The sequence below is a fragment of the Cydia pomonella genome, chromosome 16 (assembly GCF_033807575.1).
Source record: "Cydia pomonella isolate Wapato2018A chromosome 16, ilCydPomo1, whole genome shotgun sequence".
NCBI classification, from domain to species: Eukaryota; Metazoa; Arthropoda; class Insecta; order Lepidoptera; family Tortricidae; genus Cydia; species Cydia pomonella.
The window spans coordinates 11255862-11276530 of NC_084718.1; the positions used below are offsets into that span (position 1 = coordinate 11255862).

Below are 20669 nucleotides of genomic sequence, written 5' to 3' on the forward strand. Positions count from 1 at the left end.
AACACACATACTACTTATATAAGTATTAAAACAATACCTAATATACTAATAAATATACAATATAATAAAGTTATTTTTATTTAGTCGAAAGTACTGAGAAAAAGTATATCCCGCATGTAAGAGAGCAGCTTAAAATTAGAATTTGATTCTCTTTGCGATGTCTATAGAAAAGACGTGAACGAATTACTTTTATACTTGTACAATAAAAAGTGTATGACCCATTCTTCTAAAAAATCAACTAGAACCAGTAGTTGTAATCAACATTAATTGACATTACAATGACTTATATGATTATTCATTGTACTTATACTTACTTTAACTCAGTTAATAATCCCATAAGATAAATCATAGTTCATTCACATTACTAAATTATCTGAATAATAATTACCAACTAGACAAAGTATGTTGGCGAAGTTTCAGGAATCTGATTCAAGTGCAGATTTCCCAGAACGCTTAAAATAAATATTGTAAAGTTTCTTGTACATTTCTCTAGAACATTTTCTATTTATTAGTTGCTTCACATTTACATCAAATATAAACGAATAGGCGCGAGACTAACATGCGGAAAACATTTACACAACTTTTGACCCAACTACAACTTTACAAGCCTCAACTTGGCAGACGGCCAAACTACCAAACGGATTGGCAACAGACAAAACTTGTAATGTTGTATGTAATACAATTCCTGAGTTTCGCCAGAGATGTGGAATATCAGTCCACTCGTCTTTGGAATTGCTCATATGAAATTTATTAAACGAAATAAATGTCGTATATACAGGGAAAAAATACCAACGCCTCCAATCAGCGTCCTCCGTTTATATTGTTTAAATAGTAATGTGACTACTTGTAAAGAACACAAATAAAAATGTTATCATAAGAAAGTAACTTAATTTGTTCTTAGTGTATGAAATGTATTGGGCAAATACGATATTTATGTATATTTCTTTAACTTGTCATCCTTAAAATAATATTTTACGGGCTAATGTTTGGATAAAAGGTAAGAAATTAAATGAAGAACGAAATAACATGACATTTCAAATAAATCGAACCGATGTTAGTGGATATTTTAAGATGTTCCTGCGAAAATCGTCCGGAAATACTTTGGAGTTCTTAATGATATGTGATAACGAAAATAACCAGCTGCAGTGAGGTTTGCGAAGTACTAAACGCACAATATGTAATCATACATGCTGGGTCATGATAGGAAATCAGGTCATCATCGGGATAGTGACCATTTCACATAAAGGCAACTTGCATGCTGCTTAATAAAGTCTGCCGTAAAGGTGATAAGAGAAAAACTACCCTTCTAATATGTATTAGAATTCTAAAAATTGAAAGCGACAAGATCAATAATGGGTGCGGTGGGAGGCTATTTCTCTCGTACCATACCATTATGTGCGTGAAACGATTGAAAGACACACCAACAATGAAAAATCTTAAATAATAATCAGATCTAGAAATTTCTCACGCATGATTCAACCTTATCGGCCGTGACGTAACCATAACCAAGTTACGGCCCGTCTCAAGGTTGTCTATTGTGCATACGAGAATAAATGTCAATCGTAAAGGGAACAGTAAATGCTAACATAAGGTCAGCGACTTAGTGTACTTTGTATGGAAACAGCATGTAGTCAGAAACTCAGGTACAATGTACTTAAGAATATCATCTGTACCTAAAAGTTGATTTTCTTGGGGCGCAAATAACTAGGTCACATATTGTGTAACGTCTGGCCCATTTTCCCCAACGTAATTATTGTCATCTGACATTGACAATACGTCGTACATTTCTGGGTCAAACTGGGTTCCTAACCTGGGTCGTCTCGACCCAGAAAATTATGACAATAAACTCAAGTTTAGTAGAATAAATCAATTACTTACCCTTTCTACATACATTGTAAATTCAAATGTATTGATAGCGTTCTGTCTAGTTAGTATGTATTGCTTCAATGTTCTTATAAAAATACACACCCAACTAATATTTGCACACTTTCCTTTAGTGAAGAAAAAGGGAGCAGATAAATGGTTGACTGGTAGGGAATCCCTTAAGGCGTAATCTACCATTTGTACACTTTTTTGTTAAATTGTGAAATAAAGTTCAAGTAAATAATTCATTTAATCACAGGACGTGTAATTTTAAGATAAAATAACAAAATGTTATTGCTAAAAACATTTAACACCTCAAGATACTTGGAAATCCTATTGAAATTCAATAGGAATAGCGGATACGGCGGCAAATTGCACCGCTGTAAAAACAGTAGCAAAAAAAAAGATGATTTTTAAGGTGCCGGGTTCCGTGACAATTATCTGTATTTCTTTAAATTATTTAATGCATTCAACGAATATGTGTTTTGACTAATTTACGGTCCACGGAAAAGGTTCGATTACCATAACTTTAAAAAATAATCCAATTTGTATGTTATCCGCAACGCAGACTTCGTCAGTACTACTAATTGGCACTAGTATTCGTAAAATAAAAATATATTAAAAAAAATAATAATAATAATATTTCTATACCCGAAAAAGAGTACAAAAACGACATTTCAGGATGATTTATCAACGGATCATATTGTAAGATTCTAACATAATGTCTAGAAAACATTTGCTGGATGGTTTTGATTAATTAAATAGTTATCGCTTTATACAAGAACAGCAATATTAACATAGTAATTAAATTACAGAATGTGTGTACCCTCCCTATACGACAACAAAGTTATTTACGGTTAACTGTGGAACATTATGTTTGCAACTTAATTTATTTAGTGTTCGCGTCCGCACGTTAACGTAAACAAGCAATTATAATTATGGTTTGACGATGTGACGTTTGTACTAGTTACTGGAATAATTACCCTATTATAATTGTATTATTATCATAATTATTGTTACGTGTCATGTCAAATTAGTCCCACCTTATTCCCACCGATGTCACTCAGGTTTCGGATTATCAATGTCAAACATAAAACATAAAAGGTAAGTACATTTGCATCTTACTCATCGTAACATGTACCCTTATAACGAGTCTAGCTGCCATAGTTGCACAATAACGCATAGAAAAATAACAAATAAATCACATAACATAAAAGAATGATGAAATTTTCTATTTTCCGATCCTAAATTACAAAAAAACTATAAGCGATTTTGTATCGAATTTCAAGGAGTACTAACTTAAATCGACATTACTTGTGCAGATTCTACTAAGATGCTACTATGGGGATAGTTTCGCAGCTAACTGTATGTGTCATTGACGTCGCCTGTACCCATTTAGACGCACGCTGCATCAAATTCTCAAGGTTTTCGTTTCAACGAACCCTAACCGTGTACTGCACGTTTCATTGCATATTCTATTTACACACAACGTTCACGCCTGTCTAAAGCTGTTACAACATGCGATTATTCCGAACGCAAGACGATTACGTTGCGGACACTAATAATTCAGTTCGGAAACAATTTGCCACTGGAATCTGCATCTTATAGCAATGGAAATAGGGTACTGCAGATGATGGGGTATGTGCAAAGTGCATTGTTTTGGTTTCAATGTTGGCATTGATACAAAAAGACATCTATGAGTCAGCACGAGCCAGTGAGTGGTCCCAACTGTACCTGGTTTCATGGTTTGAACCATTCCACTATGCTCTCAATTACTAAAACAAAGTCGTTATTGTGATATAATTTTGCTATTTCTGATTTTATACCTGTGACTAAATACTACATAATTCACTAAACATAATTCGCTAAATTTAAAAGAGTATAATATTAAAGCAGACGTGTAAGGCAAGCATAAATGTGGATACTAACACAATCCCACTTTAGCTTGGGTGATAGATAAGCTGATAAAAAGCTCGCTCAAGGGAAAGTTAAAGATGCTATGGTTATCTGACTGATTAATTTGCCTACATTTCTATTGTATAGTTGTTTCATATTTTTCTACTTATTTTAAATTTTTAGTGTTATTTCCCTATTCCTTTTTGGGAAGTACATGTTTAGGTTTTTAATAAATTATGTATGTGCTTATATCCTTTTTCTTGTTGTAAGTACATTTTCTGCATTAGTCACAATCTTTTCACTCTCTCCTCTCATCTACTCAAAGGTTAACTAGAAGAGATCCCTCAAAGGGATAAGTTGTCTTTTGTATTTTTGTTAAATGTCATGTCATGTAGGTTCTAGGGTGTGAGGATGAACACCCTGCCGATACCGCTCGGTTCTTCAAAAAAGGAGTGTACAGGTTTTTAGAGGGTCGGCAACGCGCATGTAATACCTCTGGTGTTGTAGGCGTCCATAGGCTACGGTGACTGCTTACCATCAGGCGGGCCGTATGCTTATTTGCCACCGTCGTGGTACAAAAAAAAATACAGAGTGCAGTACTACTGCTACTAAAAGCTTACTAAGTACAAACAAAGTACGGAACAGTAAAGAACGAATCAGTAATTTTACCGCAGGATCATTTCATCAGGGTAGATTTGAATTTTATCAAACTGAGAGATCTGGTCCATTAGTAAGGGATCCCGTAATGTGACTCACAATTTGACTCACCGAATTTGTGGATTCGTATAGACGTCAATCGTAAACTGAAGCTAACGAGTGTTGGAAGATGTTAATTACGCGCTGTTAATTGAGGAACATTTGTTTGTAAATTAATAGACTTGTCTGCGTAATACTAGTAGAAACGCAGGCTTGTGCGGTAGCGTATCTGAATAGTGTATGATTTGATGACATAATATGCATATTTTATGCGTGAACGTGAGTTTCTCAGGCTAAGATACGTACTAAGATAATTTCTGGTTACATGCTTTCAATTTTATTATTATCATTTAAAACTAATTTTCTGTATAGGATATATCTAGGAGGCAGATAAAAAGATTTTGGCGTGAAAGACAACTATATGCTACCTTAAATTTTTTCTATACTTATATAGAAATTTGAACCTTGACACCCGCTCATAAAATGCCTCCAATTGATAATTTGATAGGATCTCGGACAAAGTTATTCAAAACAGTACTATTGACGTCTTATGATGTCAGCGGCAGCGCAATTTTAAAGGTTACACATGTTACCAAACAAACATACGTCACGCCATACGGTCATAAATGAAAGCCGTATAACCTTAGTACGGTTCAAGCCATCACCCGCCAGTATTACTGGCTCCAGACTGATTCCGTATTCCCCTACATCATAAAACTGCATATATCGTTTTATTTCTCCCTTAAAGGAACACGAATTGGCATAAGCCGTACAGGGCAAGTAAAGTCGATTCCCGTTTCGAAAAGCGCCTCTGGTGCAGCGGAGATGTAAGCCACGTCGGAATATCATCGACTTATCTCGTGGCTGCTGTACAGATATCTCTAGACAGATTTATTCACGACTGATTTGCTGATATGCCACTGAAACTGTGAAGTGAACATTTCTTCCCTGTTAAAATATTTTCATGGTCACTTGTACGCAGACAAATCTAACGAAACCTAACGCAGTAATTTAAATTTGTTAAGCCATTCGGGTTGCAAAATAAAAGTTAGCCCGTCCTTCGTTGATCGGATAAAAAAGCGAGATATTTTTGGTACCTATAAGAAATGTCTTTATGCGGAAAAGCTTCAAGCTTTATTATAAAGTATTTTCGATCGGGGTACATTGCACTGCACCGATTTCGCGTCACTCTTTCATTATCCGAACAAATTGGTTCCACTGGCTGCCAGTGCCAATGAACTAATCAGACCAATCAGTGGCATATTGTGGTGATTTTATAATAACATAAGTGCTACTCGTTAATCATCGGGTGCTGGTTCGCTTATTAAAATTATCAACGTCTGTTGCACGCAGAACGGAAGTATTGTAGGATTAAATTAACTAGCAAGAATTGTATATATTGTGAAACGACAAAATACATTGATCATAGTGCCAGTATTTGGGAAGCCTTACTTTATCAAATTGAGCCGTGCAAAATAGTACTTTATACAATCGTGATATAATAATATATACCACTATTATACAATACTTTCTCTGCGAGTCATCTATAATAATACTTTTTCTACTATACAAACTAAATAATTGAAGAAAAATACGTAAGTATCTCAGTAGTAGTACAAAAGACATCAACGCATGCATAATATATGAATATTACTTATGAAAATATTCGCGCGTTAATGTCTTTTCCACTAGACCGCGGCGCCACGTGATTGGTCAATTTCATTATAGTTGACTACAGCGTTTGCTTATGAATATTATAGCTGAGTTGAGAGCCCATACATGAAAAGTGCATTGCATCTACATTTTTAGTTTCAAAATTGTATGTTTAAAATTAGTGTCATTCAGTTATTACATAAATTTACTCATATTTACTTAATCAAACTGGCCGTAGCATGTTTATTTATGTTTATTAGCCCGGTATGTAGCACATTTCAATGACACCGAACGCTAAGTTTCATCAAGGTTTCGCCATCCATTGTTTTGTCATGTAACGGTTAGATTCCCAGGCAAAAACTAACCTATTGATGAGCTTGCACGTTAAGAGTATTGCCATGGTATTGTGTTAAGAATGTATGTGAGAACAATTAAGTTAAGGTCGTGGATTTATCTTGAGTGTGGTAATGAAATCTAAAGTGGCCATTGTTTTAACATTAAGCATAGAAACCCATTATTAAACCTCTAATTTTGATGGTATATATTAAGAGGTCAGTATGGCCCTGGTGCATGACTAAAAGTTGGAGATCTCAAGTATAAAATAAATAACATTATTTCTATGTACCTGCTTTATCATAGTTCAATGTAAATATTAAAATATTTTGAACTATGATGTATCTAATGTTTACGTATATAGAACTACGGCGTCAATGAAGTATTTATGCGAAAATAGTGTTGTGAGGCTTAAAATGTTACATCAACTTCATTGAAAAGTAATAGTAAATATTTATGTCTATTAATATTACTATAATAGATCAAAATGTCCTCCATCGCCTTGCGTGATTCGTCATGTGTGGTGTCGAACAATAGTTAGCAAAGTTCCTGGTGCATTGTTGCATTAATGTGTCCATTAATGTCTTCGACACCATTGTAGGTACATTGTAATAAGGGTGCGATTACCATACGTCAATTTGCATGCCGATTAGGTTGAGTGTTGATTGTAATAGTGGCCTAATTTGCTACTTGTTCATTTCTGGCCGTCGTGTTGTGGATAAATATATAAAGTTTTTCCTGATAAGGAGATTCATAATAAATAGGAACGAACGAGGAGGTTAATAACGAGAGCAGAAAGTAATTTCATACAATCAAACAAATTCATATAATCTGAGATACAATACGACGGGTTGTATATTTTGTACATATTAACCATTACTGTCATCTATAGGAAAAAAAAGTATGTGTTGCCTCTGTGAATAAAAACTTTTCTTGATTCTGAATATTAGGAATATTGGGTTAAATAAACATTATAACAAAAATTTTGCCCATTGAGGTTTCATTTACCTAGGTTGCATCGTGTAAAATGCATATTGCATGCAATTAAGCATTACAAAGTATTTAATTCGATTGTAATTCACCTTAATAGGCAGATTAAATAACATTAAGTGAGTAAATTAAGCGTTTACCATACTTGCGTTTCTCACGTCATAACTAAAACAAACACAATGGATCTCTTACGATCAAAACCATTAAATGTTAAAAAGATCAACAAAAACGGCCAATTTTGAGTCCGAGACACAATTATCGACACGAACGCATCTTCGTTTTTAGGTTGTTATAAGCGTATACGCACGCGATGTCAATATTAACGAAGAGTTATTGACACAAATAGATGACAAGGTGCAAACAACAGTTGATGTCACAAGACTCCTAATCTATTTTTTATCCGTACGGGACATGGTCGTCATAAAAATATGCAATAGGCCGAATGCACATGCACTTCGGTTTTCTGATACGTACCTATGTACGTATGAATATAAGACCCATCAGATACAAATAAAAAAATGTTATCCAGCTATGTTCATATTTTTGTTGGGTTACTAATACCATAAATAAAGTTTAAACATGTCTAATAATCAAAAAACGAGGTATCGCTATTTGAATTACTTGTAAGTGATTTATATTCAGTCAGTGGAGGTTTCCACAAAGCAATATTTAACTCGTGTTCATATTGCGTTACAAAGTCAAACGGTAAAACTTCATCGTCAAAAACAAAGCCAAGTAAGTGGGCTATGAAATATGATTGTTGAGGCAGATATTGATGGTAAAATTGGTTCAGTATCGTGAATAATGGACAGACAACAGTTTGGCCTTTGGCTGACCTATTATATGTGTCATTATCATAAAGGCCAATTTAGCAAGCAATAGGCCAATATTATTGGACAATTGAATTAATTGAATAGTAAGAACGACCAGGTGGTGCGTTTATCGCAAAAGGAAATTCTAAATAAATCAATGATTTTGTGTTGAGGCCTGAGGATCCTAGCGCAATGCATTTAATTTTTTTTTTCGAAGAGAAATTTATAATCTAACAATCCTATCGCTCTATTTTTCATAGCATGTATAATAGGTAAGGTCGAGGATATAAATTATTTAGAAAATTGCGGTTCTAGTAAGTTTGGTTCTACATACTTATGTTAAGAACTGTCCAATGTAAAGTGAACCGTAAACTGCTAAAGAATCAATTTTTTCGATTTTACATAGGTACGTGATTACATGCAGGTAGCATTAATAATAAATAAATCATGTATTTTCCGGAAATAAATAAGGTAAAATAAATCTGCAAGACAAATATGAAGTAATCAATAGCTAATTGAGCAAAACATCATTAAGGAATATATTTATTTACTTAGCGTTGCGACCCACTAAAATCGAAACGTAATATCATTATTATTATTCTAAAGTATTGTCGGTAATTAAATTACCTACGGACTTAACTATATATTGCGTCCTTAATTGGCTGAAATGATTTATATAATCCGGAATAATAATTATTATTTTTGTTACTTTAAACCCTGAAGCTGTGACGCAATCGCGTTTATTACTATTATTTCTTTTTCCCGTTATACCTATACAGTGTAGAAAGAGACAGGTAGTTTATTCATTAAGCTTTGCCAGGGCACCCACGCAGAATTTGTACAATTTTGACTGTCAGTTGGGACTGTTGGGCAGAACAGCTGTCGAAACACCTGCGCGCGCAACTGTCGTTATAGCAACCAAATACAAAACATACCTTTTGACGGGCCATATGGTCGTGTCGTGCGAAATTAGCTTTTGGATGTATTAATGAGAAACAGAATATTAAATAACATAATCAACATTATGCGATAACAAGTTGGTGCTCACTGTACATATCTTCTTACATCACGTACACTTCTTTCTACCTAGCTACCAGTAATCGTTGCCATAAACGGGCAAGAAAGTTCCTTTTATCGTATAAAACGAAGGTCATACAACCTTGTACCACTTGAACCATATCAGCCCGATGAACTCCCCGTTTTGTCAGCTCTTATCGATCGCACCTTGGTACTATCTACTACACACGCCTATTAAAATGGTTATAGCGTCAGACTTAGATGAAAGGAGCGAAGCACTGATCCTTGTCAGGAGAACTAAGATGAACTGTAGATACGGGTGCAGGCGAATTCTGCTAGTACATAAAAGGCGCGTTCGACATATTACAATTTCAAACGTTCAAGTTGTAACTTGCAGTTGAATACGTAGGTATTCTACATTGTGTTTTTTTATACTTATATCGAGTTTGGACCTGGAACAATAGGATAAAAAATAATAATTGTTATGTAGCTGAATCACAGGCCTCTTATATTGTATGCATGGTGAAAATTAAATCCTTCAGGGCTTATGGTTTTCAGAGGTGAGGGGATTTCCTGTGTTCCGAATAGGCATTGTTACCATACCTAAATATATTTCCATATGCGGTCAGATTTCATTGACGTCAAATTCATACTTTATTTATTCCGCAGGTGTACTAAAGAATACTTAGGTATCCTATTAATATTTACAATATTTAGGCACATAATTATATTATCCAAATCGGACCAACGAGGATTGAGAGTGCCCTTAGTTTTTAAGAGTTTAATAAATAAGAGGAGACAGAATTTCATCGTAATTTTCATATTTTTGTTGTGAATTCATATTGTTATCTTTATTTCAGGCATTTAGAGGCAGGCCCCAGGTCGAGATAGAGCCGGACCCGGTATGTTTTAATACGTGTTCAAAATGCGAAAGATTTAAATGTTAGAATTTTAAACGGCCTATATTCATTTAGGACGGGTAAAAAAGAAAATACTAATATTTTCACTTGTAAGTGAAATTGGAAATTTCACACCTAAGTTACGGTACGCGTTAATTACATTGCCGTAAAAATGCACTCAAAGAGCGATAAGGCACGCAATTGTAACCAGTTTCCACTGGGTTCTCACGCACTTATTAAAAAACTCCGTACCTACATTTTGCCTGCGAAAACATATTCGTTATTTGAGGAAAATGCGTCGTCAACCCTAGAATGTTATTACGTATAGTTCGTGCCATCCACGATGACGCGCAGATTTGTCAAACCTAACCTTTAATAACATGACAATACGAGTCAAGGACCGCGCCGTCGTGAAAGATACGATCCATACACGGCACTAAGTGAAGCTGCTCCTATAAAATTAAGCTATATTTTGTTACTAAACTGTATATCCGTGATTTATCTAGGAAAAACAAAGTGTTTTACAATTATTAGTTCTAAAGTCAGAAATTCTTATTTTTAAGTGCTACATGTCACATGTATCTGTACAAACAACAAAGTTATCGAATGAATCTTATTTCAATTGTGTAAAGGAACAGAACAGTTATACATTAATAAGTATTAAAATGTTTACGAATATTTTTTACAAAAATTCGATAGCTGTTAATGGTTACTAACCATATTATGGAACCTGTTTTCTGTAATAAATGTTTTTTTAAGGATGTTGCTCATGGTAAAGGTACACACACGACAAGATTAGAATAAGGAAGAACCCGAACGGAGGGATTGTCCGATCAGATCACTCAATCCCAACCAAAATAAATGCTGTTATCAGTTAGTCCACAGATAAGATTCGATCAAAATCAAGGGCGCGCGGACACTGTTTTTGCGCGTCATTTTACTACTACGAACGGTACTATCACACTTTTCCATTTAATCAAAATGAAAAAAGAATATAATAGAAACATTCAACCAGTTATGGAAAATTAATAAAATAAAAATAAACTTACATCTTCTTTCGAACCTGAACTTCCTGATAAAGGAGGTGAAAGAGGGGAATCAGTAGATGAAGTAGTTGAATTCCTTTTCTTCTTCTGTAACTTCTTCATTATACCCTCGACAATCGTCGGCAAGGACTGCCTCCGTGGATAATTCCCTCCGTCCATTTCAGCGCCAAACGTCCGGCCCGCTCAATCAACCACCATCACTAGCTTATCAATGCACTACACTGTTGTTATCAATAAAAATAATACATTGCCATACGTGTGTTCAGGTCGGTTAGTCAAAAGGAAATGATGGGCTGAAAACAGCAATGTGCTCGCTCGCCAGCTGCCAAAGCAGATATACCAACAGGAAAAGAGGTGATGATAACAGGAAATTTACATATTTATTGCTGAACTACGGTGTCAAGGAGCTAAATTTACTTAAGAATTTAACTACATTAGGTTTTTTTTTGGATTTTTTTATGTCGATATTAAATAATATTACCTAAGTGATCAAATTAAAGTTTTCAACACTATTGTTTCTTATAGGTATTTGATCTATATTTTAGTGATTTGAGTAATAACAGAATAACTGCACAATCGTGAAAACGCGATAAGCATCAACAGAACAGTGAGAAATTTGATATTTAGTAACAGCGAAATTAGGTCGTTTTAAATAACGCAGCAAAAATAAATACAAAGCAACGAAACTCTAGAAATATCCCACTGATCTAAATAAGTTTATATAAATGAAATGCAAAGGGAACCCCACACTCATTATCTATCTAATCTAAAGTATCTAAACATTCCCGACATCTAACTAAAATTAAAAGGTTTAAGTAAAACCGGGAAGGATATAAAAATAGAACACAATTATATCGGTACAAAGCTCAAAATTGCTTGAGTTTAGTTAGCCGTCTCGAATTTAAAAGCAAAGCAAAGTCTACACACGGATTTCCACTTGTCTCCGCAAGGAAAGTTAATGAATAGGGGAAAAGTCCGAGACCACGAGGTTATTTGAAACAAAAGACTAATGTTCAGCGTTAAAAAACAAACAACAAAGTAATGCGGAATGACCTCCCGGAGAGTGCCCGAGCGAGGGCAAAAAATAAACCTAAGTGTTTGGTTGAAGAAGAAAATTTGTAGCCGGAAAATATCTGTAGTATGTGTAAACAGGGAAGCGATTCATGGCTGCTAACCTAAATTCGAACGTAAAGAGTAAACATTGAATACCAAGGGTTTGTGCAACTTCAATTACAATGCCAGTGACCTCTAATTTTGATTCAGAACAGATGGATCATACAAAAGTTGTCATAAAAACTATGTTATTCCGTCAAAAAGTAACGAAAGATAACATAATTTTATCTATAGAATCAAGGAGAACCTTTAAAATTCATACTACACAATTGCGTCAAGCAGGATCGCTGAATATATTTACGAAAGTTACACCGTTTCATTATTTTCACCTAAATTACAGTCCCCACGGGTTCCTGAGTAATAGATCGAACTTGAGGTAGCTCGCTGAATATTATATTAGCAACATCCATATGGGAGTTTCGTGGCTGAATTACATAGCGGCTGCGAAGAATTAACAAAGTTTCCGAAATTTCACGCCTCTTAAAAGTTTCATCCTTGAAAGATTATTAAATCAAAAGCCAGATTTGATTATGTCCAGAAATCAAAGTAGACTTGATCGAATATTTAATAAATACAAAAAATGACTAACAGTCACAATAATAAACTGAAGAAGATTTCATACACTAAAGAAAAGTTACCAAGTCAACAGTTCTAATAAATAGAGTAAGAACAAGACAAGTCTGCAAGGATTTTGATAGCACACGCAGTGCAAGTGTTATTTATACGTCATAATGTTATAGAAGTTTGAAGTTTAAAATAATACTTGCATTGCGTGTGTTATCAAAATCGTTGCAGACTTGTCTTGGTCTGACTCTACAAAGTCTCATTATAAATATAATTGTACAATAACAAATATTGCTTCTATGGGTCAAAGCTTTGTAAAACCATACTATGTTTCGTTGAATTTGGTTACCAAAATAGGGGCGAGTACAAAGACTCAAAGGATAAAGTTGCTCCTCGGCAAAGTGGTCCGATTGAAAAGTTTGCAGAGCGGAAGCCCTTATGGCCGTGAAGTTGGCTACATTGCACTTATGTTCTTTACAGTTCCGGTAAAATGGAGACAGGAGGGAATGGTATTAGCGAACGCTCAACCGCACTCTTTGTCCAACGTCTAAGCATGTTTTATTAGTTTTTTAATTGTATCGGAAAACTTGCCGTAAGAAAACTGAGCTATTTTACTCAACTTGCATTATAAAGATGCATAAAGTATTTTGTAGAAAAATATGTATTACAAAAGGGCACAAAAATTAGAAAAAAAAATGAAGTTGAATTGTCTGGGAAGACTTTTACTTCGCCTTTATTTTCTAGATACCGAACCGTGCCCAGAGATTACTTCACAATAAGTTCTGCTTCAATAATCTTGGCAAAAGAGCGATACTCGATTAATATCACGATTTTCACGCTTGTCTACGATTTCAAGTCATCGTACTGACAACACTTGTCCCGACCTCTGGCAGCATGACAATTGCTAACGTTAATTATATTTCGTATATCTACAAGTACATCTAAAAGTAAAGTAAGTGCACCTGGGTCAACAAATAAAGGCGCGTTATTACTTATCGACTTATACTCGTAAATGTACAACAAATTGTCAGTTTACAAGATATTAATTATGTTCATGAACTAAGAGCCTGATATTGGTAGGTTAGATATTACATATCTCCTAAATGAATTCGCACTAGTCTTGGCAGACAGCACCTCAATATCGTGCGATGTTTACGCTCGTGTTCTGACCCCTGAAATATTACACCGGCGTGCGTGAGGTGCTTCTCTAATTTTTAGACCTTACATATATATAAGGAAAGGGAATTCGAGAGGATTCAGCGGTTTATGGTAATGATCGATCCTCAAATATAGGTCAGTATTTTGATCTGACCTGATTTAAAAACAAGATTAACATTCCCACTCAAGTCACGCGAATTGCATAATTAACTTTATTGAAACTGAGTCCATCTTAAATTTTACCCCTTTATTTTTAATTTCATAAATGCAAACATCTGTGTTAATCTAATTCAATTCAATACTTGATTGATAAAATAAAATTTTACATGTCAGGTACATTGTGCTTATCGCTAAGTCTTATAATTTATGTTGCATACATCTAAAGTCTGGCACAACGTTCAGGTTTACCGCTCGTGTCAAGAGTACTAACCTAAAATTTGTGACACGTCATTTACCAATTATTTCTAATAAAATCTGGTAAATATTATGTTCAAAATAAATAACCAAGTTATTTTAGAAAACTGGACAATTGTTAATGAATACTAAGGCATATTTCAATTTTCCTCGTAATATTTCAACAATTCAATCCCCCGGGTTTTCCGAACTGTCACAACGCCTATAAATAGCTAGACCGCAGGTCCGTTCCTTCTTTTGTCTTACCTCATAAATATTAATAAGCTTCTCGCCTTTCGTAAACACACCTCCAGAGACCTAACTAGGGTCTCAGAATTTATGTTTGGGTACAAGCCTGATGTGTAAAAAAATTGAACTGAGCGCCATCTGTATTTCCTGGGACGCCATTTGCTGACAAGGGTCAGCTGTTATAGCAAACAAATCGCGGCGTCCGTCTGACTTCACATCTTGCTTGTCTTATACATATTTATAAGGGGCACGCGTCCGGCAAACTACAAGAATTGGATAGAACATCTCAATGTTTAGTTTATGCGTGATCAAGATGAATACATGTAAAAGTAATGGAAGAATGATAGCTGGTGTGGTTCGTCCTTATAAATTAAATCAGTCGACAGACAGATAAGCTAAAACTTTGAATACTTGTAAGACGGATGAAGATATTGTAAACAGAGCATGTCTGACGACCGACATCTTTCTTGATATGATTACGCTATTACCGTACAGATACATTATCATTACAGTTACTTATTCGTATTGATATCAATTTCTTATGTCATGCTTGAACACTCATCCACTGCTTAACCATTGTAGGTATGAGGATAAAAATGTTGTAAAGGTTGTGTCTGAACTTGAGCATCAGCATACTTACACCACATTCCTTAACATATCTGTCTATACAGATATGTTAAGAATGCCATTTGGTCTTAACCCGTCATTTATTGTTTTTAGTGTATTGTGAATATTTTGTTTTCTCTATGAATTCAGGAAAATATGTATAAAAGTCAGCCTCACTTTATTGCATTCTGCGAGATACGCGCTATTCGCACAAAAGATGCAATGCTTCAGTGAATGTCTACCGAAGGACAAAAGGCATAGCCTGCAGAAACCCAAAACCATCCTTCCGGAAAAATGATTTGAATAAAACGTTTTAAAATATTCCAGATAACAGGCTTTACTGAATTTAACTTCAATAAATTATTTTGTTGCAATTTAAAATTTCTTACGCATAAACAAACACCTATGTAATTTGTGTCACATTTTATTATCCATGTCTGTCTTGTGTCATCTTAAGACATAATCAGCTCGATGTTGGACATCACGAATTTCGACGTAATAACTTCCAGACAATTAAACGTGAATCATGCGTTCACTTTCATTCAGATTCTCGCGTAAGTTCGGTATAACATTGAACATTACGCGTCATTATCCGTGCTTTAGATACGATAGCTATACTTTAGTCTACTTTCTAATAATCTACACTTTCGCTTTAACGGCTCAGACTCAGTACATAATGCAGAGTGAAAACTTAGAAAATGTAACACGTTTATCGCGAGCTCGAGCGTCAGATCGAATCATCGTCACCTATCAAGAATCTTGACGTTATAATGGGATGGAGACATTTCTGGACCAGACTGTTTAACAGGCACAGTTTAAAGAGGTATTTTAAACACCGAATCTTTGAAGAAGGTACGCTAGTGTATGGCTTAAAAGACAAAAATGGGTGATGATGCGGATAAGATCTGATTCAGCAAATAATAAAAAGTGATATCTAGCATAAGCAACCAAAACTGACTTGTAACCCTTATAAACCCTAACAGTAAAAATGGACAACCGTTGTGAGTAAATAATAAAATATTGGCATACATAGTTACCGTTAATTAACGTTCCATATATATATATATATGTCATGATTGTCATGAATATCACCTGACTTCGTAAAATATAGCCGGATTGTACACAAGCGCCCGTAGAATTAAGACTGTCACCGTAAAGCATCGAAACAATGTCGGCCCGCTGGGAATGAGCCCTTTTAGCGAAATTTATTTATCGCTCTTTTAAGCCCTTTGTAAAAGTGAAATGTTATATTTGTCTCTGCGTTATAAAAGCACGTTTTGCACCTATTCTGACGCAAAACGATTGAATTGTTGATTGTTTTCCGGTGACAGGTCATTGATGGTCACTTTCTACGTCGGTCGTTTCGAATAGTAAATTATCTTTCTACGATGATAGATTATTAGCCTTAGTGGAATTGATGTACTGACATTTGATCCCTACTTTACCAAGCGCTAACGATGGTCTCTAAATACCATGATCACTTACGAGTATAGACACAGTGAATTTTTTTTTAATAATATAACTCAAATTAATCACGTCGTACTTAACAGTAGTACCTAAAGGCAAGTAGTGAAATGGAGAGACCGAAGTAGCAAATCTAGGTAAGTGGGCTAATACAATTAGGTATACTTTTCTTAGCAATACTTAAGGTTAGAAAAGACCTGAGCGGGTACTCAACCCAGTTATACCTAGTTTTGGGGACTAAAGTCACATCACTCAACTATAAGTTTTAACAACATTCAATTAATCAACAGCAGGATTAGTGTTATTCGCGTTCAGGTTTTGCGTCTTTGTACAGCAACATCCTCATCAATTAGAAGCTCAGGATCAAGTAAAACAAAAAACCTAGTTTAATTACCACTGACGCTAAGCGACCTTCACCTAGCTTGCGTGAGTTAGTTCAAGAATTTCTTACATATATTAACTACAAAGTACATGCAGGTTCACAACACGTGCTTTTATAATCGAAACATTATTACTGGTCATTTCTTTCTACACGCGTTTATGCAATGTATGGAATGATAAGGATTAATGAGTGGCGTGATTTGGCTTTTTCATTTTTATTGAAAATAATCATTCTGGGTTCCATTAATGATTTTTTCACGCACGAACAGATATCGTTTTTTATGTTATCAAAGAGAAATAAAAACATAATTTTAGATGTATTTAGCCAATTCAACTTTAATACTTGAACTTAATATAAATTTTATTTAAACTATAACGCTTTAAGGTGTAAAAGAAGAATTGCATACTTATTGCAATTTTTTTAGTGCCTATTTTATAACTTTAACGCAGATTCCTAAAATTAAAAGTGTTAAGAAAATAATAAAATATAAATCATATTTTAGAAAAGTTTCATAATTTTGCACGGAAGATACAAATTATTCTAATAGAAACTCTATGGCTATTATGAAATTAACTTGGCAATATCTTGATGTGAGTAATTTTGTACAGAATTATGGAAGACGGTGGCACGTCAGTTCGCGTGATGTAGTGACCGTGTTACAGAAATTATTAAATTACTACCTTAATTTAGTTTCAGTTTTCTACAAAACATTTCTTAAAAAAAAAAAACAGTATTCAATTTATTAATTTTAAGGCTTTGTACATTTGCTAATTTATTACATGAGGTATGAAAACGAACGATATAGAAAAGCTTTAAAATATTTTGATTTATTTTATTTTTATTTACTTCATACCTTGTGTGGCTCCAACTACATATGTATATTGAGGTCGAGCAAGCAGTCACTAATACCTGTAACAAACAAATGAACCCTGGGTTAGATGATAAGCCTAAAAATGAAATTGTGAATAGTTTTCATCGTAACATATTTTCATTAAAAAAGCGTAGGTATACATATTTTATGGCATGTATGTATGTGTAATGGATATATACATTTTTTTCAAGTCACTCGGAAGGTAGGTGTTCGTAAAACCTGCGAGTAGTTGGACAGCTGCATGAACCAAATCTTTGAAAATATTCTATAAATGATTTTCACACAACGATTGAAAAAATAAGTTTTCATTTTTTTCCTAGAATCTATAATAATTTTTTTCGGTCGTATTAAGTCTTCCCGTTATTTCTTTTTCAAACATCCTATAAATTTAAAATATGACCAAAACAGCACTTTTAAACTTTTTATCGTCGCTCCAAGTGCATTCTTCAAAATAAACTATATTTTAGGACCATGTAAACTACTCCAAAGTGAAGTTTCAGTAAACACCGCACAGGCTTCTATCGTGATGGATAACGAAAGTGTTCCTCGCCGCCTGTTTTATTAAATTTGTTTTCGTTACTTTGAAGTTGGGATTATAATATTTAGGCAATTTTTTACGGTGACTTAATATTACATTTTGAAGAAACGACGCGCTATTTAATAAACTGGAAGTTTGCAGACTTTCCCATAATAACACTATTGGCGACCAAACACTGTCAGTAAGTATAAGTACTTACAGTCATATTGACTGTCACTAACTGACTGGAATAAAACAAAATAACTGTTAATGTCATTATTAAGAAAAATGTCTTGACCACATTTATTATATTAAATACGCAATGAGGACGAACATTTTCAAAATAAAAATTTAAACTAAAAAGCAATGGAACCATCCAATAAGCCCATCAAAGGTAATATCCTACTGGATAACACCTTGCATGGGCTGATTTGCAAATAAAAACAATAAAATTAAGCCAATGGATCGCCGTATTCAATCCTATACTTACCCACCTATTTCGAAAGAGCAAGTGCATTTTTACCGACACTTTTTGTCGTTAGAGCCGACATTTCGCCTTGATTTCTTCCCCGCCACGCACCGGTGCGCACCCTAGCGGTTTTATTAGCATTAGCTGACTAAGCAAGTGCATCCACCGTGCTAGTATCTGACGTCTACCCGAACGATCATATGTAGGTATGTAGGAATTGAAGGGGAGGTTAGGGGTAACTTTAACAGTCGGTTTCAAATGTCACGAAATAAGTCAATGGTTTAATTTCTGGTAGATAAACATAAATATGGTCAAGCAAATCTCTAAATGAAAGCTGGAAGATCGGCTTACGCACACATAGAAATGCTACCTTAAATTTTACATAAGACCCGTTCAAATATTTATAACACAGTAGCCATTATACTTTTTATACCACGTTCTTTAAAATCATAATGACTAGAATGAATGAATGAAATTAATTTAATCCAGAAAATGATTTCCATATACATTTTTACACATCATACAATTAAGATTACATAGGTAATAAAATAAAATAAAACATCATTGGAATTCAGAATATGTAATAATATTCATAATTTCTTCCCATTTTCGTATAATTGTTTTCAATAGATACTGCTTGATGAAAACTATTAACTAATAATACATGTCATATATATTCAAACACGTCTTAGTTGTACAAATGGTAATGAATAAGGGCTTGAATAAGTTATTAACTGTAGGTAATAGTGGATCGAATGTGTATCGATCTCCCATTTTAATGCATGTGGTATGTGTAGAAATGGCTTAATCAAATGGAGGATAACCAAATTGCTTCATTTAGATAGTATGGAAGATATACACCGTGTTTTTATTCAATTGCGTTAACTCCGGGGTTTCGGTAAGTACGTTTAAGGAAACTAAATGGCATAGTTAATTTTCAAAAAAAAAAAATTTTTTTTGTTGTTTTTTTACTATTTTTATTTTTATAAAAAGTAACTAAATGTTGCATATTGCGTTGTTGTAACACGGGCATTACATTTAATTTAAGCAAACAATTGAAAACTGTGATATATCAATGTCATTTCTAACATCGATCGTCCGAGATAGTACGTACATTTAGTAGCAAATGTATGAACTCGCACTAAACACTAATCAATAAGTAAACCGGCCCTAAGGCGAGTGTACACGCTCGTAAGGGCCTTATAATATAAAAATTTATGATTGATTATCCCCGAAATGGAGTTAGTTAGAATATCGGTATCTTTGAGAAAGTTACTTAATTTAAGCTCAGGAATGCACCCTCGAAATTAACGCAAATCAAAAAAAACACGGTGTATAAGATGTATAAATCGCTAACCAAATTATTTTACTACTGCCTCAGTTAAATTTAGCAAGTCAACATGAAAAGTCAATGATTCCTAAATACAATAAAGGATTTTACTATTAGGTATTAGGTAAAAAAAATCCACATTAAAGGTTAAGGTATAATCTCCAGCTTTATCTGAGCAGTTTAAAAGTAAACGGTAATTTTATGTATGGAGACGTGCTTTAAGGGCCAAGATAAGCGCTATTTCGGCAATGTCGTTGGCGGAAATGTATTAAATATATCACAAAAACCACAATTTTATGAGTTGTTAATTCAAAAGAAACAGTCCCATTTCATTGAGTGTTTTAATGT

The 20669-nt window shown here is 34.2% G+C and overlaps 1 protein-coding gene across 8 annotated transcripts in view; it reads right to left on the reverse strand.

Annotated features, from left to right (window-relative positions):
- Positions 1-20669, reverse strand: part of LOC133526667 (rap1 GTPase-activating protein 1) — a 413034-nt gene that overhangs the window by 69221 nt on the left and 323144 nt on the right. Inside the window, exon 1 of one of the 8 annotated variants that reach the window (XM_061863372.1) lies at positions 11209-11547. The exons of the other annotated variants lie outside the window; for them this stretch is intronic. Within the exon in view, the coding sequence (XP_061719356.1) occupies positions 11209-11364 (156 nt within the window). The 5' untranslated portion in view covers positions 11365-11547. Of the gene's footprint in view, positions 1-11208; positions 11548-20669 lie in introns of those variants that run through there. 8 annotated transcript variants of the gene reach the window in all.